The sequence below is a fragment of the Enoplosus armatus genome, chromosome 11 (assembly GCF_043641665.1).
Source record: "Enoplosus armatus isolate fEnoArm2 chromosome 11, fEnoArm2.hap1, whole genome shotgun sequence".
Classification (NCBI taxonomy): domain Eukaryota; kingdom Metazoa; phylum Chordata; class Actinopteri; order Centrarchiformes; family Enoplosidae; genus Enoplosus; species Enoplosus armatus.
In genome coordinates this window covers 18,767,135-18,792,724 of record NC_092190.1, presented here as the reverse complement: position 1 = coordinate 18,792,724, position 25,590 = coordinate 18,767,135, and the positions used below count along the sequence as shown (strand labels likewise).

The following is a 25,590-nucleotide window of genomic DNA, read 5'->3' as shown; positions in this document are numbered from 1 at the left end:
TGACCTAAGAGGCTCATTTAGATTAGAGATTCCATGGTCTGATAACTTTCACTGTCATTTTGCACTGCATTCATGGGCCACACAGTGGTTTATGTATGTCTATTAACTGGCAGCACTCAAAGTTTCAAACACAACTGTATTAAAAAGTGTTGAAAGGACAATGAGCAATGTAATGCCTGTAACCTAATCATACTGTAAGTTTGCAAGTTACTAGTTCATATATATATATATATATATATAATTTGTTTTACCTACTTGTATGTACATATTACTATGTTTAGTGTGACTTAACAACTTTGTTGTTTTTAGCTGTATGTCTACTTTTATCTTCCTGCAAATTATTCTGTGTAGCATTGAGAGCAACATGTATGTGTACAGATACATGCCAATAAAGCTCATTCTGATTCTGATTCTCATGACACCTGCCTGGCTCTGTGTATTTTGAATGGCTTGAGTGTGTTTTGAAGGATTATTTGAAGAATAGCTTCATTTGAGGATAAAAGGTCACTAGTCACTCTTCATGAGGGGTTTGTAAGTTGTAACTAATGGCTTCATCAAATACTACGTGTTTATCCTCCAGCAGGGAACTCTAGCTCCTTAATTCAGGAGGAAGACCCTCTAAAGAACAGCTTGCCTTTTGGGGAAAAAACAGAGAGAAACGAAGAGAAAGAAGAAAGAGACAACAAGCATAGAATCTGGACCAACAACCATTTATTGATATTGATTATTGATAGGCCTGTGACAATTTCGTCTGTGGCCACACCTGGATTGCAGTCTTTCCTGCACTTCCTCTCCACGCCTCCCTGTGACTCACACCAATCCGGAGTTGCGCGGCTCGGCCAATCATAAAGCACGTGAGTACGTATTACGCAGCCGGCCTGCAGTACGCGGTTTGACCGCAGAGGGGCAGCACATGTAAACACATGTAACCTTACACAACACGTTACCAAACGCTGAAGGCGAGTTCTGTAACACGTCGCAGCCCCCCTTCATGAGACTCCTGCACCGCTGAAGGTAAGTCGTCTACAATCCTGAAACAGTGTTAAGCGGTTTAGCGCAGATATATCATTTAAGTTTCATTCATACCAAAGTGTGACAGTTATCTTGTGTAACTGTTGTTAAAGTTTCTTGTGTGTCTCTTTCTTCAGCTTGTCTGTTGACTTCACAAAGTTCAGCACTGTGTGTAGAAGGATGGGAATGCTCTGACCGTGAGTTTTCTCCGGTGTTCTCAGACACTGAGGCGCTGTCACATCACTGAGACAACAATGAAGTCCGTCGCCTGTATCTCATCGTCTGTCAGAGCCGCCTGTCAGCACTCCTCGGCTTGTTTTCCTCTAAGTCGTAGTCTTCTTCTGTGCAGTCCAGTGGGAAGATGTTCCAATGTGGATTTTGCCAGCAAAACGGTAGTTGCGCAACAGCCGTGCGTAACCGGCGCGCGTACTTTCCATGGCACGCACGTAAACACAGCAGTCGTCCAGCAGGTGAGTGCAGCCCCCCTCCCCACCCCGGCGCCCATGCCTGGGGCAAAAGACGATGGCCTGACCTTTCACCAGTTTGGTAGACGCGTTCCACCTAAAACAGCCGCAAGACCAGCCCCGCACCTCTCTCCATACAGCCCGTACAGCAAACCACAGAGCAGAGCAGCGGCACTAGTCAACATCCCGTCTCTGTTTGAAGGGGAGGTGATCCCCGAGCTGTGCTCCCGGCTGGCAGACTTCCCCAGCAACGACAGGGCAGAGGGGCTGGCCACTTTACTGGGAGCATGTGTTGAATTTGGCCTGGAGGCCCACAGCCCTCTAGTCCTCAGACTGATAGATGAGTGCCTGGAGCTCCTCTCCAACAGGGATATCGGGGTGGCACAGCTCTGCCACCTGGGCGAGGTGGCGTACGCCCTGGAAGGCCGCCAGTCAGCCATGGTGACACTGGTCCTGGACTCTGTAGATGCTGCCGTAGAAGAGGACGTCGTCTCTCCTGCCGGGGCTGCCAGAATCTACTCCCTGCTGGCTCTGTGTTACGACCCTGGCAGGCAGCAGCAGACACCCATGCTGTCCACTCTGCACAGACACACACTGAGGCTGGTCCACCGGCTGAAAGCTGGTCAAGTCAGCGGGATACTGCAGTCCCTGTTGAAGTTACAGCAGAGACAGGTAGAGCAGCCACTCCTCAGCTCCTCTTCCTCTCTCTTAAGGGACGCTGTGAATGTCTCTCTGTCTCCCACTATGGAATCTATTATCAGAGATATTAATACTGACATTTGTTTCACAGGCCATTTCCCTGGTGCTGCGGCTGAGTCACAGAGCATCGCGGGTCTTTAAAGCTTTTAGTGACGATGAAGTTATCAAGGTGCTCTCTGCGCTGATGATCCTGGGACAGCATGATGAAGAGCTCCTGGCTGCTATGGAGAAACACCTACCAGGTGAGGTTCATTCAAGCTCAACTGGGCTTAGGGAAACATGTCTGAATAGATAACATTCTTCATGCTTCAACTATGTTTAGACACAAGGGAGTTAGTGCTGTTCGGTAGCAACAATGCGACCTTCAATCCTGAAGTGCTGTGTGTGTGTGTGTGTGTGTGTGTGTGTGTGTGTGTCAGGGAGGCTGGGAAAGTGTGATCCGGAGCTGATCAGCACCGTCATGGAGTACTGTCTGCAAATGAGGTGCCGCTCTGAGCCAATCTTCGAGGCCGCGGCAGAGAACTTTGTGTGCCATGCTGAGAGGCACACCACCCTTCAGATAGCCAAACAGATTGTTGCCATGGGGAGACTCAACTACCTGCCACAGGTGGGGGCTGTTTATAATGTTGTAATGCATTATATTACAACATTGTATAAAGCATGTTTCAATATTGGAAGATATGCATCCTCATCTTTTATTACCCCTTTTCCAAAATATCAGATTATTTCTTGAAGTTCAAGTACCCATACCACAGTGTACTACAGTACTAGTCTGTTCTAATGAATCTATCCTTTCGTCCTCAGTGCTCCAGTCAGATGTTTAAGAAGCTGGAGAGCATTCTGTCGACAAGGTTTTCCCAGTTCCAGCCTCGCTCCCTGATAGAGGTGTTGCACGCCTGCATCCACCTGGAACGCTTCCCACTCAACTACATGTCCAAAGTCTTCAGCCCGTACTTCCTGCAGAGGCTGCAAGGTATGCATAAGGCTGCTCACTGGTAAAGAGAGTCTCACTGCCCATTCATCGGGTGAGGAGGATTCAGAAAGGATACACGCATAGTAAAGTTGAATAGTGTCACACTGTGTTGTGTCCTTTGCGTCACACAATAAATTCTGCCTTTGCAAAGTTTATAATGTTCAGTTTTTGTTGACATTCTCGGCAATGTGACCTCAATGTTAAAACCTCGTTTTCAGCACGTGGATGTACTACATTTCAGTGTATGTAAGGGATATGTAACAGGCTATGTAACATCTGTGATGTAAGCTGTCCTTGTCTGTCCTACAGCACAGGGGGGCCAGTTGGACAAGAATGCACTAGGACAGCTGACACAGCTCCATCTCTCCACCTCATTAGAGTGCGCTTACTACTGGGTGAGCATCACACAACTTCATACGGTTTGGAGTTTTTGACGTTTAGATAGTGCCAGAATCAAATCAAGCATAAGCATTGTATTTTTCATTTTGCTTACAGAAAAATGATTGATAACGGTAATAAGTTGTCCTGAATGTATTCCTCATCAGGGTCCCAGACTGCCCTACTTCCTCCACGTGAAGAGGTTTTCCTCTGTGGACCAGGCCTTCGAGACACCTATGGAGAGTCTCTTGTACAAAGAGGTCAAAGGTCCACTTACACAGCTGCTCGGTGGGAAGTTTTACTCCACCAGAATCTTTACGCACAGTGGATACACTATAGGTAAGCAATAAGCATACAAATATACACAATTATACGATCAAAATGGGGGAATATCACTGAACCAAAGGTTAAGGTACACAACATCAGTATCATGAACATATTGTTGGAACGTTTTATGTGTATGCCTTCAAAATCAACCATGTTGCTCATTTAGTCAGTGGCTAACCTAAACTCCATGTGTTTCATAGCACCGTTTTACTCCTGCTGTACTCACACTCATGTGGTTTTGTTTCACTTTTCTTTCCAGATGTGGAAATATGCCTGGATGAGAAGGGATACGTTCTGCCTCTGTCACAGTGGGAACACACTTACAGAAGGTGCAGTTACATTTTCTATCCAAAGATGCATGAATATAAATATCAGATAGACACACCAATCATTTACACTTCGGACCAAATGAAAGTGAATAAACCCTGGCCTGTTTAGAGTAGCAAGTGATGACATGACATTTGCACCTATTCTTCAGTGATAATTTGAGCTTCTCCTTCATGTCTTGTCCACGTGTAGGATGGCACTGTGTTTGGATGGTCAAAACCGTTTCTGCGGCAACACACAGCATCTGCTGGGGAAGGAAGCCACTAAAAGGAGACACCTCCGTAGGATGGGCTACGAGTTGGTGCAGGTATGCTTGATAAAATGTGTAAGACAAAATAATTCCCACAAAGACATTGTAAAAGGTTGTGCACTTCTTCGTTATAAAACTGGATCATTGCATTTAGGCACCACAGCTTTGCTAATTTGCAGCTAACCTGAAGTTTAACAGTCCAGTATGTTTCAGCTAACTTGCATTTATATTTGTTGGAGCTGTGTTATAGTTTTTAATGAGCTCCTCTATAAGTAAATATAATAAAATCTAAGATCTCTGCTCCTTTTCTCTTCCAGATCCCGTACTTTGAATTTGAGAAGCTGAGAACTCGGGAGGAACAGGTCCAGTATCTTCACAACAAGATCTTTCCCACCATCTTCAAGTTCAGTCACTGACCTCAGTCACCTGAAGTTCAACCAAAGATTCCTCAGTGACTTTTATTGGTTGATCCTTTATGTTACAAATCAACCAACCTTCCAATGAATTGTATGGACTTTTAGCTGATGCACTCTTGGTTTGTGCAATATGAAGAAGATACATGGTGTGACAGCAGTTTCCTCTGTGATATTCAACTTTAGCACATACACATCCCAATGGGAGAATACTAATGTGACTGTCCGGAAATCAGCCAGAATAAAACATTTCACAGGCCTGTAAGTGCCCAATAACCCAGGTATACTCTAACTGAAGTCACTGTAAAATGAATATGTGAGTGACATTCTGGCATTTGTGTTTGTCCCCATCATCCCTTAGTTTTTTGTCATTCTATGAAACGACGTGCTTTGTTGTGAGCATCAAAGTAAAAGAAATGTCAATTTAAAACCAAGGCATCGGTTATCAAAACTGTCTAGATGTGGGTAATCTTTCTTTGTTAGAAGATTTTTAAAAAGATGAAGATGAATGAAATCACACCACTCTGAAAAAGGCAGCTGCTACAGAGGGTTAGTCTTAGCAACTGAAAGACTACTTCCCTGGCCATGTGTGTAAAACATAATACTGATCATTTGCCTGATTAATTTGAATATAAAATATAATGTGTAAATGTTGACTTGCACCATGTTGTGGCTTCAACCTTTGTCCTTTGCCTTACAGTGAATAACAGCTATGAAGATGTTCCCCTACTGTACCATTACCCTTATTGTTAGTGACTGCTATTGCTATTTATTTTATCAAACAGACATAGCAACACTGTGAAAAATGGAACCAAGGCCTGAGGTTAAAGAATGAGACAGAACTAAACCTGATATGCAAAAAGTAAATGGTTATTTGTAATACTATTGGTGAACGACAAAGTCAGCATTTAAATATACTGTTTTGTATCCTCAAGCATACATAATTGTTAATCTTACATGCAGTGTGATACTGCCTCAGATGTCACGTAATAGAATTGCAAATTTTAAATGTGAAGTTTCCATGTTTCTTATTAGAGTGCCATTCAAACCAATCAACTGATGAAGTTTTTGGATGCTTATACAAGTGTCAAACCATAGGATTCTAATAAGTTGGAATCTCTTCATTTACCAAAACATTTGGTAAAATTGAAATACAAACGAAACATAATTTTAAAAAATGTATATGGAGGAGTCTTTGAGGAAGGAGGCTGCAAAGAATAGGAAAGAGAGACGCATGAATAAAGCAGCTGGAATGGAGGAGGGAAAAGTATGGATGGACTGATACAGGAGAGCTACAAGTCGTGTTTCAGGGCAAAGTGAAGATAGAAAAATAAATGTCACTCAAATGTAATATGAAATGCAATAAGTTGCATTTTAATGAAAACTGTAGAGGGAGTCAGAGCTCTGGGGTGTTGGGTACACGGTGAGACTTAAGTCCCTGCAGGTTCATTTCTGTTTTTCAAATGTTCTCTCTCCTCCTCAGCCGTGGCTCTGGACCTTCTCCTGGTTCAAATGGAACACACAATATGTAAACCATTTTATTTCTGACTAATGCAACAAATGTAGGAAGGAGATAACACTGCCAGAGCTACTGTAAGTGAGTGTGTGTGTGTGTGTGTACAATGTGTGTCTTCACCTGGTAGAAGCAGGTGGCAAGATGACAGTGCGGGGGTGCGCTGTAAGGACAAGCTCTCCTCTGACAGCTTCCATCATCAGGTTCTGGAGGGTGTTTAGTAGAACATCTTCACTCACGTCAGCAGGGACATGCTCAGTGTGTAGTGTGTTCTGTGTTTGAAGCCTGTTTCCCGAACATGCTGCAGTCCCCTCTTTGTCCACTGTGTTGTGCTGTTCTCTCTGTCCACACATTGTCCCACTCAACAGAAGCTGAGGTTGGGATGTAGGGTGAGAAGATGTGGGACAGGGGGGGGGGGGGGGGGAGGATGGAAATGAGGAGTAGTGAGAGGGACTAGTTTCTCGAAGCCGGTAGGTGATGGGCTTGGATGCCAAAGTAATCAGAGACTGGGTGAAGGCTGGATCATCAAGAATGCCCCTGGAAGGCAGAGAGGGAGAGAGACTCATAAAAACACACAAATATACCATTTCTTGCTACAATGCTCTTATCCTAACGTAAATCAAACCATCTCCATAAAAGTTAATCCTAAAATTCCATCTAACCCAGTGCAAAGGTCAGAGTGGATCTCTGAATGTAAGTCTTTACTGCATGTATCTGGGTGTCTGTGTAAGTGTTACCTGATCAGAGTAGTGAGTGCGTGCATGGTGATGTCTCTCTCTGGGCCATGTGTGGGTGAAGGCAGCCCAGAAGGGAGGGATGTGCTTAAAGAAGTGGTATCAGGTTGCTGCTTGACTGACTGGAAGCATCTTAGGAAGACAGCACAGAGACAGTAAAATGTTTCTGCTACTACATACAGAATGATCAGGCTCCTCTGGATGCGTAAATCTTATTACGTTTTTGTAGAAACACATGTATAAAGGACATTCTTATATAAAAGGTGCGTCATGCTTTACCTATAGTGCTCAATGAACTGGCCAGGGCGGTGTGTGAGGTACTCCAGAAGCCCATGGGAGCGTGCTGTAACCCTCAGATGCAGCAGAGCAGGTTTAGGGGGTTCAGGTCTCCTCCATACTTTTGCTGTTTCTCGCTGTGCCCGCCGCTCAGCTCTTGTTAGCTTGGTACATATAGTGCCCACTGTTTCACAACTACTGCTGGCACAGATAGGAGGAAGAGTCTGGACGGGAGAGAAAGAGAGACATAAAAGCGCAGTCAAGATGAAGCCATGCTTTATAAAGACTTTAAGGCTTTATATTTACAGCAAATGGGGACCACCTTGTATTGCCTGAGTGGTGGTCCTTTTCTTACTGGAGCTGCAACAGGCTCCTGTAACAAGACAAAGGATGAACATGGTGAAGAAGACTGTTACAACACTGTCAAAAATATAGTATATAGACTTTGAATTTGAGGAAGGACCTTATCTATCAGAACTCCGTGGCTCTCTGTAAGAATTTTGTCCGTGATAGTGAATTCGACATGCTGTCTCTCTTTCTCTTCCTTCCAACGCTGCAAAGCATCATGGTACTGAGTCAGTGCAGCTTCCTGAATAACCTGGAGAAGAGACAACAGTCAAACCTAAACTACAAACGACTAAAACGTCATGGAATATTGGACTTGAATTCACCAGAACCCTCATGTCACTTAATGCAGCTTTACATATACACTAGTGCTGCTGGGGTACCTGACAGATGACATCCAGCTGATAACCAGTGGGGTAGTCAGTAGAAGTGAAGGTGAGGACACAAAGGGCACTCTCCCCTGGATGCAGACTACCTCGCTCTGGATGGATCTGCACCACCTGACACAACACAAAACACCCACATACGCCTGGTCTGTGACAGACAGCACAAATATTATAAGCAGATCCTCCCTCACACAAAGACGGAGGATCTGATTGTTTCTTCCTCAAAATGGTGGACGCAACACGGTTAGGCTACATGTACACCTTCCTGTACCTGCTGAGTGCTCTGCTGGAGGAGGTCCCATGTGTAGTGAACTGCGTCTGTGTGGGACACATTGGTCAGGAAGAAGATTCTTGAAGATCGTGAGCCCACAGGGATGTCGCCTAGAGAGACACTGTCCTCAGACAGGAATACCACCTACAAACACACACACACACATTGAGATGAATGCATACAGCCTCAAATAGTCACAGACACCAAGACAAGAAGACTGCTGGTATTCAGCAGAAATAAAACAAATCAAAATCTGATTTGAAAAGACAAAAACTGCTCTCACCTGTCCTGGGAAGGGCAGCCTCTGGACACAGGGTTCAGATGCCTCTGTATTACTGCAGTTAAATGGGTTTACGGAGCCAAGTGTTGGAGAACTAAATCCACATCCCTCAAACCTCACCAGCGTGGAGTCCCCATCATGAACGTGGATAGGAATATCCATCTGGTGATACACAAAATCAAATCACAGAGATATGAATTCTCATTAAATTGTTCATCTGTGTATCTACGTATACCAGCTTCTGTTGTTGTTTAGTAACATCAGTTTCTGTTCCAGCTTTTCTAAATTTCTATGAGTTTGATTATAATGCTACAATGAAGAGAAACAATAAAAGCTGCCCGAACCAGTTGTATAAAAGTTTTGAAGGGACAGTGGTAAGAGGGCAGCAGACAGCAGGCAGAGTATGGCTCAGTCCTTACGTGGTACATCTTAGCCTCCAAAGGAGAGAAGATCCACTCCAGCATGGCCGTCTTCCCAGGTAGGACCTCTCCCTCTGGATCGAGGCAGCACAGCACAGGATGGTTAAAGTTGTCCTTCCGCAGCTGTGACAACGCAGTCGTGTCCACCTCATAATGGACCGGCACTGCACCGCCATTGTGGAGTTCATACACCTGCAGGACAAACAGAATTACAAATCACTTTATCTTTGTATGAAAACTACAAAAGATTTTCAGATTGTATTGGTCAATATTATATTATCAATTAGAGTGCAATATATCTCAGCTGAATGTGAATAGGCCACTCCTAATAGGCTTTATGTTAGAGAAATGAAACACACACCTGTCTCGGAGGAGTACAGTCCCCAATAGTTACAGAAGTGAAAACATGTCGCTTGGAGGCAAAGTGGATATGTGGTCTGTCTCTCTCCGCCGTCACCCCCTGAAAGTTCAGCTGCACACAGAACCATAACACAAGCAAATGAAGTTAACATAAAATATCTAACAAATATAAAGAGTTCACCATACTTCATATACTTGATATATTAGGTTACTGCACTTACATCAAATAAAAGAGACAATACTAGAATAGCACTACTGAAGTGAAAGAACTGTGAAATATTCAGTAATTCAAATTTTATTCTACCGGTATAGTCAAGCAACTTTTTGTGCTGTGCGATTTGAATAAATATGAGCCTCATGAAAATGTGTATGGAGTTCTGCCTCACCAAGATCTCTCTGCCATGAGAAAGTTTAAAGACAACAGGAAACCGATCTGTCCCAGCAAAGTCGTGGCTGTGAAGGACAAAGTTTATATTATGTCAGGATCATGTGATCAGTGTATTCTGTTGCCTATAAGAGCTCCATTCTAATAAAAAAAAACACAATTTGCATACATTTCCCTTTAGTGCCAGAATAATTTACTAAATACATACATTTACTAAAAAGTTAATTATCTGTTTTAGCATTCTGTGCCTCATCCTTAATAATCTCTGACCTGTAGCTGAAGCGTACTGCCCTCTGCTGGCCAGGGAGCAAAGTTCCAGAACGGGGAGAAATGCTGAACAGATGATTGTCCTGAACCTGACAGTGAGACGAAGATATTTGTGCTTTGTGTGTGTAGCTTTTTTTTGAAGAATCAAAAAGGTCATATTTTGAAATATCGGAATCTCTGTCAATTTCAATCACATAGTTCATATATACATATTCAAATTCCTGACCTTCATCTGGTACAGCTCAGTGCTGCTGAACTCTCCTGTCTCGGCCCAGTACTCCAACTCTATCTGCTGGTCCTCTGGAAACAAGAATGTCCTAATAGTGAAGAGAAGGCCAAAAATCAGTAGATCAAAGATTTGCAATTATCTCTGACTTGGACTGACTGTATTCTCCACAGTCTGCTTCTCACTCACCAGTCTACAGGGATGGAGCCAGGGTTGTGAAACATCAACACAAAAGTTGAGGGGTCTGAGTTCAGGGGGGCTGCACTAAAGTTAAAATCCAGCATGGCTTTGGTGAAGATGGAAGGACAAGAGTGCAGACTAGAAACAGGAAGAGAAGTCACACACCACACCCTGATAATGTAAATACATTATAATATATAATAATATAATTATTAATAACCTATCATGGTCTTTAATTGTTTACATTTTCATATACATATGAGTATTAGTGTATTCGGCCCCTAACCTGTGCCTGGTGGGGGTTCTATAAGTGAGTTCTGCAGGGGAGGGGTTGGACAGCAGGTGCTCGTTGAGGCTGTCCAATGAGAAGAGTTTCCACAGATGCACCTTGCTGAGTCTGCCCACACTGCCACCACTGCACGCATCAGTCACCTGTAGGGTGGGAAACACACCCTTAGCTCGCACTTCACACACTGCCTGGGGAGGGGATGACACAACCCCTGGGGAGAGACAGACAGATATAGAAAGGGAGAGAGCAGTAAATATCAAGTAATAAAAGACAATAGAATACATTTAGGTTTGTAGTGTGTGATAGTGTGTTTTCTATCTACCACTGGCATTCAGTGTCTGGTAGCTGATGGTCCACAGGTACTGGGCTCGTCTATGTGGTCTGACAGTGGATCGTAGCAGAATTGTGGAGTGTGAGGCAATGGTTCCCCTCTCACAGTCCAGCTGTAGGGCTAAAAGGGCCAAACAGGACATATTCAGGCTACAATACTAGTTCAACAACTGTCTCAGTCACAGTCAGCAGTCTTTTTGTTATGTCTACAGACCGGATAGGCTCAACAGTGAGGATTCCTCACCTTACTAACAAATGCACATGCTAAAATCAAATACTCTGTCACAGAGAACTGATGGATATCATGCTCATTCATAAAACCATAAAAACATAAGACCACAAAGAAGGCCACATAATAGAATACCACTTGGCACAGTCTCTGGATCACAAATAGGCCCATCATCTGGAAGTGTCTGCTGTACAGAGAGACAAAAGGAGACGGGACAGGGGCTGTTGTTCACGAGAGGAACTTGAATTGACCGATAGCTTCCAACCAGAGTCTCCCCCACATCCAGAACCGCTCTCTCTGCCTGGGGAGGAAATAAACATGCACACACTGCTTCGTTTGGTTCACTTCAAGAGTAATTCAGGCTCAAAAGGTGAGTGCAACAGTCGTTTGAATTTTCTTGAAAACTGACAAACAGTTCCAATACATGCACACAATGAATGTCACACCTCTATGAAGCCTTTGGAGCCCATTCCCACCACTTTAAGGGTAAGGTGAGACTCGTTACATCCAGGTGTCTGGATTGGCCAGAAGGTGAGAGTGGCTTTGAGTGTGTATGTTTTCTCTGCCAGTGGGCTGAAGGACCATATCTGGACCTGTAACGTCAACCAATCAGAAAGTAAAAAAGGTAAATAAAGTCAGTCATTTTAATCATCAGTTGCACGGCCTCTGCTTGCATAAACGTATGTATAATTCTTTCAGTCTCTCACTGAGCTCTCATTGGGATGCAGGTCACCAGCATCTGGCTCAACAAAGATAAGCTCCTGGTCTGGCTCTGGAATGCTCCATTGGAACCTATCATAAAGGACAATCACAGAAAGCCAGCTGGAGACAAGATTAATGATGCAGGGATAAGTCCAGACTACAAACAACACACTGAAAAATGTCATAAGTACAGCACTGGAATAACAACCATTATGCCAACCAACCGTAGAGGTAGTCTGCTGAGGTTCCTGATGTAGTGTGAGCGCTGCGTTTGTGAGCCCACCGCTGTCGGCTGGAAATATAAACTGCTGTCTCCTTCCAGAGACACATGCAGCTTTTCCACCACATTGACAACTGTCAGTTCCTAAAGGACACAGAGTGACAAAGCTGCAAGAACAGTGCTGTGAGCTTTTGTCTTCTGTGTTCCTGTGTAGTGTATATAGTACCTTTGTGTGTTTGGCTGCATTGAGCTGAAGCTGTAAACTGAACCCCTGCTTGGGACTGTCTTCTGTAGGAGTCGTTCTGAGGGTGAGGATTTGACGATTCCCAGGCTGGATCAAACCACAGCTCGGCACTACAGACACAGATTCTGCCATGGCAGGGTTTGAGATGTGGTCCAGACAGAAAGTGAGGGGCAGGTTTCCACAATTCTGGAGGAGCGCTGTCCGATAGGAAACAACACTAAGAGGTGGGAACACCTAGAAAGAACAAGATATTACAGTTACCAGAGTTACAATGTACTTCTACTACTGGTGAAAGTTTTTCTTTAATAAGACCTTCTAAGAGAAAATGATTAATCATTTTCTGTTTACTGAGAGAATGGCAAAACTGTAGATAAAGGGCAGAGTCAGAAAGAGAGAAAGATAGGCTGTAACATTTGTGTTCTTTCTCGTCTCACCACTCGAGCAGGCTTCAGAGAGCAGCTTGGGATGAAATGCTCTTTGCCTGGCTGAAAGGAGTGACCTATGACTCTGACCTTCACACACCAGGGCAGACACAGCAGTCGCTCCTCTATGTGGTGATTGTCCTGCAGCATCCAGAAAGGACGAGGATAAAAGAGACAAATGAGAATACGACTCCACAGACATATTTTTTGAGACGTTTATTGAAAAAAGAAGGCACCATCACTTGATGTGATAGAGTTTTTACTGGATGTTAGATTATCCAACAACATTACCTTATAGTATGCAAAGCACTCAAGTTGCGCTCCATACAGAGTATTGAGCTGCTTGGGGTCAAAGGTCACCCTGAAAGAGGTGGACTTGAGTGGAGCCAGGTCACATGATGAGGGAGAGACAGAGAACGGAGAGTCTTGGGCAGCAGTCCACACCAGGCTGGAGCAGAATCAGATGCAATAGAAATCAGATTGAGCAAGAAAAACAACAAAATAGATATTCTAGTCAAGTTTTATGTAAAAAAAATATGTATGTAGTGTCATTGTGAGAAAGCCATGCAAGAGTACCTGAGTTTCCCCCTGGTGTGGTTGGTGATGGACACAGCCTGAGAGGAAGTAGATGAAGTCAACAAAGAGGAGGGCATTTTGTGATTAAACAGTAGCTCACTGGGAGACACAGATACATGTGGAGACGGTAAAGAAGAACTGGAAGAGAGGGGGTCCACGCATCCCAAGCAGGATTGGTAATATTCCTCCATGGGAGTTCTCAACACAACACCAGCACTGTCTGGCCTCTGGCGTGTCTGCTAGAAAAAACACAGAGAAAGACTCAGACAGACAATACTAAACCTATACTGTGCCCTTTCAGGTGGTCTTTGGCACTTTACCTCCTCCAGGGGGCAGAGCACTCCCTCTTGGTCCAAGTGAACATTATGATCTTGCTGCATGGCACTTAGAGTGTCTGGCGGGTTCTGTCTGCGGTACCAGTGGAGCTCGTACAGGACCAAGTGTTCCGGTTTCAGTATGGCTGGTTGCTGGAGCTCTGAGTGACAGGTACCAATCAGGTCAAGGAACGTAGGGTCCTACATTGGAGATTAGGCAGGGAGATAGAGCGAGAAAGAGTATTGATGATGTTTGTGTGCGTGCTGTGAGTGTGCATGCGCTACTTATTGGCTCCTACCCTTTGCAGTATGAGACATGTCACTCTCCTGTAGTGTGCAATAGGCTGTGTGGGCCTATACACTGCCTTCAGTGTAATATGGCTATGTGGGAGCACAGTGCCACTTGCTGGATGGATGCTGAACACACTGTGCCCACTACAGTCAAGATCCCATTGGTAGATAGCCTCAACGGGCGAAGAATTAACCAACTCCACCGTCTGTGCGACTGCTCCTCCTTCCTTGACACAGCCAAAGTCCACCACAGAGGAGGACAAGGAAATATTGGGACCTAGTTACAAAAATGAAAAATAAAATACACATGTAAATAACTCTAGATTGTGAGTTAAAGATTCCCTTCCTTTTTTTCATTTAAAAAAAGTTTTTAAGAATATGCATTTATCTGTCTTTCAAAGATTGCAAAACAATCCCCTACCTACACAGTTTCCAGTGAGTTTGAGCAGAGTTTCGTTGAGTGCCCCTCTACATTTTAGAGATAAGTACTCGACAGCGACAGTATCCACCACAGCAGGAGTATAGGTGACTGTAGCCCGTAGTGATCCACCAGGCGCCACCTTACCCCTGGTCACATCGCAGCTGAACTCTGACCCCAACAAAGGTACCCCACTGGACAGCCATGAAAGAGAGAAAGCCGCAGTTACCTGGAGGAGAGGGTGAAAAGAAAGATGAAACGGAAGGCCATCGAGAGTGTACATTTGCATTTGTGTATCTCTGTGTACTACTCACAGGGGAGGGGTTGAAGATGTCAAAGTCTTTCTGCAAACTTTGGCTGACTGCCACAGAGCCAAAGTGCAGCACTGGACCACACTGTCCTTTTTCATCCTTGGTACCTGGATTTCTCAGCTGAAGACAGGGGTATTTGGCTGAAAAGGAAAGCAGAGGCAATGGTTCAACCCATAATACAGAGGCATATTATCAGTATATCAAAAATTATGTTGTGATTAAAAGAAATATGGAACATGCATCTTTGTTCTAATTGACATAGTTAAACACAGCCAGACCAGAGAACAGCAGGGTAAAATCAGTGGCTTAAGTGCTTTGCTTGAAGGTCCTATTTTTTGACCATATAGATTCAAGGCATGTTCACAAACATAACTAAGGAGTTCTACATGGAAATTCTGCATTTTATTTTATGTAACCAATCAAATTGAGAGAAAGTTGCTATCTTATTCTTTGATTTTGGTAGTGGACCAGACCCATCCATTTATATCACAAATTGTGCCCCCAGCAGAAATTATTTAGGTTCTGTTCATACAGTCTATGGTATGTGAGCATATATCATCAAAACTGGTAAGTTAAATTGGTAACCTTTCATATCCATCTCACCACATACACTGTATCAAATTTACAGTACCTAGTCCCTGCAGGAGCATAGTGCAGTAGCTCTCTGTCTTGTCCCCTTCTTCTCCAAACCAGCAGTAGGCCTGTTGCTGGTACACCAGCGCCTCTTGTGGCCAAAACACCACAGTGATGTGACACTCCTGGCCAGGCTTCAACAGGCCTTGCTTAGGGCTTAGCTGGAACGGTGCTGCACACTCCCACTGGAAGCATGTCTGGAGTTTACTGCGGGAAGAAGAGTATGCAGAAATGTGGAAATGGGAAAGACACAGAAAAACAGGATTGTGAAGTGAAGTGAAAGAGGAAAGAGTAAAGAGTTTCACATCATTTGTTCATCTCCTTGCTTCAAAGCACAAACACTCACATAAGAACATGAACAAACAAACACTTAAAATACATTCCTACAAAGCATTCTGCTTCCTTTCCTAATTCTTTCCCAGGTTATTCATCCCTCCTATGTTCCTGCTTTAGTCCTAAACACACTGATATTTACCTGACATTTCTGAGCAGGAAAGTAGTGTGCGAGGAGTGCTGAACAGCACAGAGTGGCAGCAGCACAGAGTCAGGCACCTCCAGGGCATGACAGGGAATTATGGCACGGAGGCACACTTGGAAGCTGCCATCTTTACCTTGAAACTCAATGTTGTCTTCATACTCACACTATCCCAAGAAGTCAGACAGACACACAAACACACACGGAAGACATGAAACAGGAGAAGTAGATCATGTTACATCGCTTTAACTATTATATGAATAACAACCTGTCATCTTTTTAAAGCCATATGGGCTTCTTGTGGTGTTTGTGCTGCGTTACCCTCTTGAGTGGTCTAAAGGTGACTGGCATGGAGAAAGAAGTCCCTGGGCTGAGAACAATTATCTGGGGAATCGAGATGGTGAAAAACTTGGACTCTGGAGGCCTGTGAGGGGACAAAGATACGATATATTTGATGAGTATGGATACTCATCAAATTTACACTGCATTGCTTGGAAGTAAACAATAACACATTACTTGTGTGTGTGTTTGTGCGAATATTGGTTCATGCATATGTGTGTCCATGTGTGTTTGTAAGACCTAACGTGTAGCTTCTGCAGCTTGCTATGGATATTCTTCAACATTAATGTCTTGGTGAACTCTCTTCCCAGGTCCCAGTCCTTCCAGACCAGCTCTGGCTTCATTTCCAACCCTGAGAAGCAGCTTCTTTGGCTGGGCGCTTGTCGCTGGTGCTTTCTACCCTGTTGCCTCTGGTGAATCCCTGGATCCTGCCGGGTGGGGCGCTGCAGAAGGAGTGAGTTTCGGAAAGAGACACAGATAAATGACTTTTCAACAAACTGCAAAAGATGCCCTAAAGACATTCTAAATTGAACATTTAGTATGTCATCTTTATTACAGAGCTTAAATGGCCATACTGATAGCTATATAAGAAAAGCCCATAATCTATACAAGCACTGAGTTGTGTAATTTAAACTGATGCTGATGGTGCACTGTCCACCAGACACCAGCTAATGTGTAATTACTGTAACTGTTTTAGGGCATACAAAATAGACTTATATTAACTGTGATACACACTACACACTACATTTGTCTTGACTTGTTTTGTGCATCCTGTCTGCCATTACCCCTTCAATAGCAGCCCACCTGGTTGATTATCTCAGATATATATATCTATATATATATATATATTTATATATACATATAGGCAGAGAACAAAAGACAACAATCTTAGACTTAACTATAGACTTATGTGGCTCATGGAGCAGTTTGCTTGTTCAGGGAGGGATATAAACTGATCAAATTGAACACACAGGTTCGGTCTGTTACAAAGGAAAAGCAGGCCACAAGTTATTAATGATACCAAGCTGTGTCTAGTCCATCTTTAGTTACTTTGATATCCTTCCCAGCGGTGGTGGGCTTCCATGGTGCTCCTGAACCCAAGCGGTCAGGATCCTGAGCCCCAGCTAACATGGCTGGAGAGAGAGAGAAGACATTTACACATTAAGACAGCTACTGAGTCTAAAATACAGAGGAAAGTTTCTGGTGGCTGCCTGTTTACCTTGGTTTTGATTGATTTGTAATTTTACACAGTAGACACATCTATTTCAGTCTCTAAAAACATAGACAGCTAGTACATCTAAGACCACGTTGAGAGAGTGTTTTGGAATTAGCATAGCGTTAAATTAGGACCATGGCTATTGGCTAACACAGAGCATAGAAAGCTAACAGCTAAACGCTGTTTAGTAAACAGACTAATGTTATTAGTAAAGTAAACACGACTGGTGTAACAAACTAACGCATCCTTACCTCCTTTCAAACGTCAAACAATAAAGCTCGCAAACTACAGCTATTTATTCCATGTGAGTTATGAAAACACCGCTAACAGTCAATTGAATGGGTTTGAGAAGTTTGTCGGGGAAAAACGTTGCCATGACAACAAACAGCCCTGCGTATCACCCTAGCAATGACGGCAGCCGAGGAGGGACCTTTGTAATTTGCGAACGAGTTTACGTTTATGACATACGACATTATGAGTTAGATTAGTTAAAAGGTTACGGTAAGGAGTTGGGTCATACAAATTGTCCATGAATCGATGACACTACCCAAGCAATGACCCGCAAACCAGAAAGTAACTCATGTTACTTCCTCATATTGAAAAATCTGAACTATCCCTTTTTTTTGTACATTGCAGTCGTTGATAGTCGATCAGAATTCAGCTTTATTTTTCAAACTATTCCTCAAAAAAAACAAAAAAACACACAAAAACCACTAGTGTTGCTTTTAATGTGAAATATATTAAATTATATATGTTAAATTAAATTGACAACATAACAAGCTTAATATGAGAATTGTTTTCAAAATACAGGGAAAATGCAATTTTAACAGGAAATTTCAAATACCACATGCAGCCATTTTTATATGTGTGTGTGCTGCTTAAATATAACATGCAGTTTCAAGAAGATACAAACAACGAGTTGAAAGTTATAGTCAAAAAAGCACTACAATAGCCATAGTAGCATTTTCCTTACCACACCTAAAGCCCCAAAACTTTAACTGGGTAAATATGCATCCATTATTTGTAAAGTCTTCTAAAAAATATGAAAAGTATTGAATGTTGGTGGAATATTTTGTCCAGCATTTGTAACAGACTGGGATGCACTGATAACAATGTAACACTGACACTCTTTACAACACGAGTCTACAAGTCCATTTTTCTCTTCTCCCTTCGTCCACTACTTTCCATGAAAGTGCTATTACCCCCCCCCCCCCCCCCCCCTCATTCATACAGTTTAAGTACATGTACATTCATAGATGAATTTGTTATTGCAGATGACAGGACAGGAACATAGACTTTCAATTAGTTACTGTTTGAATCAAAAGTAAATCATGCACAAGAATTCCCATTATAAGTCAGAATTATTTGTTGATTCTGAAGTCATAACTCAGGTGGATTACTGACCATTAAACCCTTATATGTCCAGGTACATAAAGATGGCATTATCCTGGTTTGATGTAATCAGTTTCATGTTGACATGCTGTTTTGGTAAATTGGCATCTCCAGGTACAATAGGGCACTGTGGGCCAGGCTGTGAAAAATTAATGATCCTCTTCATGCCACCATGTTTGTGCACCTGATTGCATTGTGTATAGTCTGCTCAAGAGTAATAAACATACAAAGACATACAATAAAAGCATTCTGAACTTTATAACTACGGGAAAACCCCGCTCCTTGGTCTTGGGCCTCCCTCCTCCAGCTCCTCCTCTGAGTAAGAGCTGTAGTTCGCCGTTCCTCCTCCAGCATGCCTCATGAAGCCTACAGAGCCTAAAGAACCTGCCCTCAGCACCTCTATCTCCTCCTTTTCATCTTCATCCTCCCCTTCTATCTCCTCTTCATCCTCCAGGCTCGAGCTGTGTGAATCACCCTGAGGCTTGGCACTGTGTATGTCCATCCCAGTTCTGTCCGTGTCAGTCGGTAGGGAGGTCGGGGTTGCCTGTTCCTTGGCTTTGCGACTTCTCTTCCACTTCATACGTCTGTTCTGGAACCAGATCTTAACCTGGTGAAAAACAACATGACAGTTAAACAATATTGTGTGGGGTTCAGGGGGAAAAAAAGTGTTCTCCTTAAGAAAAGACGCAGCAGGACACCATTACATTGTCTTAAAGGATGGTGGTAAGCAAGATTGTTGCATATCATTCAATCATCATAAAATCATATAGCACAAATCCCATCAAATATTGTTTTCAACTGCCTTTTTAAGGAAAATGAGTGAGGAGAAAGATACTATGTACTGTAATAAATACTGAACTATCAGCTGGTGAACATTTTAATGTAATCCTTCCACTAGTTTGCCATCCATGCTGTTGACTGCCCATTTTGAAGCGGTTTAACTAAATTAGCTGGCAAAACTTTATATAACAGATTTTCAAGATAGAAACAATAAGCCATCATTTAGGTGCCAACACGTCAAATCTTAGCTGGAAAGAAAGGCCTGATGGTGTTAAAAATTATACTAATTTACTACTCTACTAATGCAGTAAAAGAAATGTGCCAATACTGGCTGTGAGGAGTGATGTCCCTGTTGCAATCTTGGCAGTTCAATACAGTCAAGATTACAACGATGCTCAGTCAGCAGTTAACTGTTCTTTGTTTGTAATGCTGCAATATATTCCAAAAGTAAATAAAATACAATGCATTAAGCACATTTCTGGAATTGCTATTAATTCATGGTAGTACTTTTTAGCTAACAGCGGACTTCCAAAGAAATGTCTGACCCAGGCCTCTAAAAGGCCTCAATAAGCAATGCATCAATCCACACTACTTCTGTGCCGTGCAGCATGAACCTGTACATAACTTGACAGACACTAGGAAGGGTGGGGATAAAAGGAATATACTCACACTCTAAAATAATGTATGATGTGATACATTCATTCAATACAATACTACATCATCTGACTGTCCTCCTCTGTCTCACCTGAGTCTCAGTCAACATGAGTGAAGTGGCCACCTCAAAGCGTTTAGGCCTGGACAGGTATTTGTTGAGTTTGAACTGGTTTTCTAGTTCCAGCAGCTGCTGGCTGGTGAAGGCTGTCCTGGGCCTCCGGCACTTCCCCAACAATCCCGCCTGGGCCACAGCTGAGAGGAGGAAACAGACAGGCATTTGTGATTATTTACATTCTATCGTTTTCATCTATTTCTATTGTTATGAATAGTGGGCCTATAAATGAAAGAAAGAAAGACAATTTCACAGATATTTTTCAAATAACTCTTCAAACCACTCATCGAGTTTGGTTTCCATATCATTGGCTGGATTCCACAGGCCTACCTGCCTGTCTGTCTTCCTGCCTGTATATCTTCTTTCTCTCTGTCCGTTAACATTTATTGCCATGATGTGAGGTCGTGGTGAGAGGATATTGCTTTGGAGGGGTAATAAACCATCACAGAGGACCATTACCTTAATGAAAACACTGTAAATGTTATCAATTGATTAAGTGGTAGGTCTATTTCAGGTGTTACCTTTACCGTAAATGTTGCACGTTATTTTTTATGAGATAAATTGTCCTTAAGACAGCATCCCAATGTCATGGTCCTTAAACCCAAAACCAATACACAGGCTCTAAACATAACTGGCTTGTAGGCCTACCCATTACAAAAAGAAGTAATTAAAATATACAGTATTGGCATTTAAAATAAGAATTTAAATGAAAGGGATGTAGGCTACGATCCATTTGATTTTGATCAGGTCTAAGGTCTGTGCGTAAATTAGCCTGTAAGGGTGCATGCAATTTAATTATTTATCTTATAAATTAGATTAAATGATAAACAAGAAAAATGGCTTCAACTAAAATAAAAATGTTGTAAAGACAAATATTTTAATATTTACAATTTTAAATATAATATAATAAACACAGTACTCTTTTATACGATTAATTTAATATATTTATATTAAACAAATAATTATTATTATTCATCTTATCTTATCATTATCATTATTATTATTATTATTATTATTAGCTCAGCGAGCTATGGCCTTTAAGACACCTCTGTGGTTTTAGTAGGGTTGTTTAAACTACACATAAACATCATGATGTTTTGGTTCTTTCATCTTAAGTTACAGGAAGTAAGAATGATAAAGTTTATAATACAGCAGACAGAGAGATCCGCTCACCACCATATTCTCCGGCTCTGGGTATCATCATCCCGGCTCTGATCCAGGGATCCAGCGGGTGCGTCGCGGCCATGGTGGCCCCCTTCAGCTGCTCCGGATATGGCTGGACCAGCTGCGTGAAGCCCGGGTATATGAAGGCGTGGTGCTGGCCTCCTAGGGCCGCCAGAGGATACATGGAGGCCGGGTGCATTCCGAGGAGACCCCCTTGGTGCAGAGCAGTGAATCCTGCCTGGGACAAGTTGAAGAGCTGGGATTTGGACAGTCCTGGCTGGGCTGGACAGGAGTTTGTTGGGTTCGGATGAGGGGAGGGCGTCTCTGAGCCGCGGTTTGACACCGGACTGTCTCCGGGGCTCCTGCTGTAATACAACCCCGGGGACGCACCATCGCTGTCCGTCCTCTGCTCCACGTCGTGCGCCAGCAGCGCATCAATGCGAAAGTTTTTAGATTTCTCCATGGTGGCAGTCATTCTGTCCCACGACGTCTCCAATCAACAGCTGCTGTTAATTTGTTTGAAACACAGCTCCTGCTCTAGTTAATACCTTATATTCAAAATGTATAACTTATACTGCAGAAGTAACCCCCTCTGATGAACTTTAAATTGGTCTAACTTGTGAACACACACAACTGCTATATGTCACTCCTCTTCCCTAAAGAAGTGCCGTCTTCCTGACCTACTCCACTTCAGCCCTGTCTGTAAAAACACTTCACTCTCTCCAGGAGAGAGCTCAAAAATTACTCGCACCCAATAGCGCTATAAAGTTGGCTCCCTTGTGATTGGCCAGAGCCCTGCAGCACAGGGGCAGGGTGTAGCTTTCTTCTAAGGGGTTAATTATAGGCATTGGCGCACTCCTGCACAGTTCTGTTCACATTCAGCCGAATACGTTAAATTCTAGTCAAATTATACTCAATACAGCAAAGTTATAAGTCTTCACACGAGAGTTGTGACAATAACATAATGCTATAGTAGGAGGTTCAAAATATAGGCAATATTTGTTGCTTATAATTTCCTTCTATTTTATGCATTCACAGTCCTGTTCATAGATAAGAATTTTCTTTCTTTCTTTCTTTGAGTTTGTCTGTTATCTGTTATCTGTCTGGAAGTTTCCTCCCTGTCTCAGGTGCGCCTGACTTGTAGCTTTCTCACACACTGTCTTGCCCACACACCATTGTATTACACATTCACAAGCATGTGAGACACACACACGAACACACTTGAAAAATATATTGCCTTAATTACTGTATTCTCATTTTTGAGAGATGACGAAAGTCATAATTTTACAAGTAACTCTTCATTAAACTTTATTGCCTGCTAAGGTTGACAGAAACCCAACGCCTCTTATCAGTGGTCGCTGCTATGATCATCGGTCATCACCACACCATGGAGCTGATAAAGGGGCAGTAAACTGGCAGAGAGCAAACTCATTTTCCCTCCCTGCAGCCATACACAGACAAAGTATGGACAGGTGACACAAAATCCTGTAGTAGTTGTCTGGCATTTACTCCGTCACTATACACATTGGAATATGCAAGACTTCTTACAAAAGGTAGTATGTGCATGTGGTAGCCCATAACTTGATGTTGGTTGCAACAGTACATTTTATACATCACTGACTCACAGCGTGACTCTAAACCCGGCTTTGCTGATTCCTACCTGTCTTGGAAATAAACCTCAATGTAAAGCTTCAGGTGGATCTATTCAGTTTCACTTAAAGCGTCCAAACTGCATTTAAACCTCTGCCTTAAACCAGTGGTGATTTCCTGCTGGTTTATGTGGGCCTGATAAGAGACCGTCAGAGGCCTGGGAAAACAAACTGCTCTCACTTCAAAGACAAACACACCAACACCTGCTGAACTACCCAACATATAAACTAAACAGCCTATGGATGCATGTGTGCACGCAGTCATGTGTGTACATGTGCATGTGACCATCAAGGCAAATGATTATCTGAGCATTATTGTGTGACAACAGATTTCAGACATTAAGATTCGTCAGAATTCAAAGGTTTGTTTTGTTCATAATTTGAGCACAAACAGCAGTTACAAGACATTAATGTTGTATGTATGTAAAAATGTAAAGTTTAATGAACTCATATAAAGTCTCTTTCCTCATTTGACTCATGCAGACACACATATGTATGAAGAGGCTTTGATGTTCTCTGTTTAAAGTGATCTCACAGGAGACACAGGTTACTAATTTACAAGTTCCACCATCAATCATTACTAAGAGTCACACAATCATGTTGTCATGCTGCTTCTGACATAACCAATTGTTTGGATGTGTCAGAATATGAAATATATACAATGAATGCATACGTGAAATATTTATAAATGGAATCAATGCATTGCATAATAAACTTGTGCAAAAACCAACAACAAAATCTGCTTTATTCCATCCACAAAGCCGCTTATACCCACATGAGGCATAAAGGTTTGTGTCTCTTGTCTTTTTGTTGTTTAGCAAGTGCAAATTTGCAAATTAAAGGTTATCAAATTCTACATGGTATTATTTATGACAAAATAAATGCTTTATTTGTTAGTGATTAGGTCCTTTTTTCCCCAACTGCCCTTGACAGCCAGACAGGTCACAGTAATGTGAGAAGTACCAGGATATAACCAAGGTTGTAAAAGCCATCTGTAAAATAATTAATGCTCTCTGATCTGTTCTACATTAGATAAAGGAGAGAACACGTATATCTCACCATTTAATAAAGTGTGTACAACATATGTTGATGGTGATATCCTGGCACAAATATCACATCATTTCAGATAAGGTTATAGATAAAAAAAAATACACAGCCTTTCACATTTCACACCACTGAGAGATATTATGTTTGGTAATATAATGGAATTGTGGTTTATGGTCATTAGATTGCCATGCTAGCAACACTTAACAAAAGAGTCTTTGTGTTCCCACATAGCTTTTATCTATTCACAAATAGATAGCAGTCATAACCAGATACTTTGCACAGTAATATAAGGTCAGGCGTATGAGGTTGACCTATCTATGTCTTTCTTGATTAAAATGAAAGCACTGTTCATCAGTGGCATTCCTTCATCTACAGCAGCATTTATTAAACCAGAGGTCAGGAATCAGGGCCTCAACTGGACTGCAATTCAATTTCATTCAAGTCTTTGAGTGTCAGAAAAGTATGTTTTATATTTATATATGGAATTAAATCAGTTTTAAGGTCCATTTTTAACTAATGCGTTTTAAGAAAATAAAGTTCATTGTGATTGTTTGAGGTCCACATGTTTTGGCTAAGTGTCTGACTATCCATGAAATACATGCTCAGCTGGGTTTTGTATTCTACATCTTTGATTGAATTTAGCTACTCACTTACTAGCGCTGTGGCTATGTCATCAGCTAGCTTTCAGTAGCTCCGTTTCTTTTGCTGTCTAGTAGGGAGTTCTTTGTGGCAGAGGGCAGTAAGCATTTACTGTTGCCTGGGAACCAATATAAGGTCCAAATGTGGGACAAAAGTTCAGGTTTTATTTCTTTCTATATGTCTTTTTTACACTCATTGTGCATTGACGTGTAGCCTATATGAGTTTTGGATAAGTTCTATACTCAAATCTATAAAGTATTAATGCACATGGACTTATAAATGATGCCATAGTGTTCTTTTCTACACTCAAATTAACATTGGTATCATATATTTACTATTTGATCTCAGGGTAAACTCTAGCTCTTCTTCTCATACTACTATTACTACTCTACTTTTTTGTGAAGATGCACTCTGGGGAGGCACACCTCTACAGTCATGAGCATTTGGCATTGTGTAAAAGATAAGCCGAGAGTGTTTTCTAATAGCCAGCTTCCATACAGACAGGAAAGCAGACACACACATATTTGCATGCACAGGCACTCACACGCTACACACACACACACATATATATAGACGAGAGCAACAATGCAGACCACAGAGTCAAAATAGACAGAGCGAGTCTGGGAGACACAGAACAACTACTCAGGCCATAGCTCCTCT

General features: G+C 42.4%; 3 protein-coding genes across 3 annotated transcripts; 1 reads left to right on the top strand and 2 right to left on the bottom strand.

Moving 5' to 3' along the window:
- Positions 1-1,265: 1,265 nt before the first annotated feature.
- Positions 1,266-4,877, top strand: LOC139292937 (FAST kinase domain-containing protein 3, mitochondrial-like). Its single transcript, XM_070915346.1, has 9 exons — positions 1,266-2,147; positions 2,266-2,416; positions 2,594-2,781; positions 2,979-3,147; positions 3,457-3,542; positions 3,693-3,864; positions 4,112-4,181; positions 4,372-4,486; positions 4,747-4,877. Exons 1-9 carry the CDS (start codon positions 1,266-1,268, stop codon positions 4,843-4,845), a joined length of 1,932 nt encoding a protein of 643 aa, XP_070771447.1. The 3' UTR covers positions 4,846-4,877.
- Positions 4,878-6,272: 1,395 nt separating this feature from the next.
- Positions 6,273-17,408, bottom strand: cfap65 (cilia and flagella associated protein 65). Its single transcript, XM_070915113.1, has 34 exons — positions 17,328-17,408; positions 16,518-16,705; positions 16,260-16,362; positions 15,939-16,105; positions 15,462-15,670; positions 14,834-14,970; positions 14,523-14,748; positions 14,110-14,378; positions 13,817-14,011; positions 13,497-13,735; positions 13,212-13,368; positions 12,933-13,061; positions 12,481-12,732; positions 12,259-12,398; positions 12,040-12,124; positions 11,779-11,925; positions 11,468-11,633; positions 11,096-11,224; positions 10,771-10,984; positions 10,494-10,622; positions 10,305-10,395; positions 10,082-10,167; positions 9,813-9,879; positions 9,428-9,538; positions 9,067-9,258; positions 8,651-8,809; positions 8,368-8,511; positions 8,094-8,210; positions 7,829-7,963; positions 7,688-7,738; positions 7,369-7,589; positions 7,093-7,221; positions 6,479-6,892; positions 6,273-6,345 (listed from the first exon to the last, which is right to left on the bottom strand). The coding sequence occupies exons 1-34, from the start codon at positions 17,406-17,408 to the stop codon at positions 6,273-6,275; spliced, it is 5,352 nt and encodes a 1,783-aa protein (XP_070771214.1).
- Positions 17,409-19,147: 1,739 nt separating this feature from the next.
- LOC139292914 (motor neuron and pancreas homeobox protein 1-like) lies at positions 19,148-22,070 on the bottom strand. The gene is made up of 3 exons (XM_070915317.1): positions 21,605-22,070; positions 20,411-20,571; positions 19,148-19,492 (listed from the first exon to the last, which is right to left on the bottom strand). Exons 1-3 carry the CDS (start codon positions 22,068-22,070, stop codon positions 19,148-19,150), a joined length of 972 nt encoding a protein of 323 aa, XP_070771418.1.
- Between the last annotated feature and the right edge of the window lie 3,520 nt (positions 22,071-25,590).

Bases quoted from the DNA above. Each gene is read 5' to 3' on its own strand.
- LOC139292937 (XM_070915346.1), top strand. From the start codon at position 1,266: ATGAAGTCCGTCGCCTGTATCTCATCGTCTGTCAGAGCCGCCTGTCAG. The intron at 2,148-2,265 runs GTAGAGCAGCCA...TTTGTTTCACAG, and splicing joins TGAAGTTACAGCAGAGACAG to GCCATTTCCCTGGTGCTGCG. The intron at 3,543-3,692 runs GTGAGCATCACA...ATTCCTCATCAG, and splicing joins TAGAGTGCGCTTACTACTGG to GGTCCCAGACTGCCCTACTT.
- cfap65 (XM_070915113.1), bottom strand. From the start codon at position 17,408: ATGTTAGCTGGGGCTCAGGATCCTGACCGCTTGGGTTCAGGAGCACCA. The intron at 15,671-15,938 runs GTAAATATCAGT...TTCTTCCCGCAG, and splicing joins TTCCTGCTCAGAAATGTCAG to TAAACTCCAGACATGCTTCC. The intron at 8,211-8,367 runs GTACAGGAAGGT...GTGTTGTGTCAG, and splicing joins TCCAGCAGAGCACTCAGCAG to GTGGTGCAGATCCATCCAGA.
- LOC139292914 (XM_070915317.1), bottom strand. From the start codon at position 22,070: ATGACTGCCACCATGGAGAAATCTAAAAACTTTCGCATTGATGCGCTG. The intron at 20,572-21,604 runs GTGAGCGGATCT...TCCTCCTCTCAG, and splicing joins CAGAGCCGGAGAATATGGTG to CTGTGGCCCAGGCGGGATTG. The intron at 19,493-20,410 runs GTGAGACAGAGG...GTTTTTCACCAG, and splicing joins TCATGTTGACTGAGACTCAG to GTTAAGATCTGGTTCCAGAA.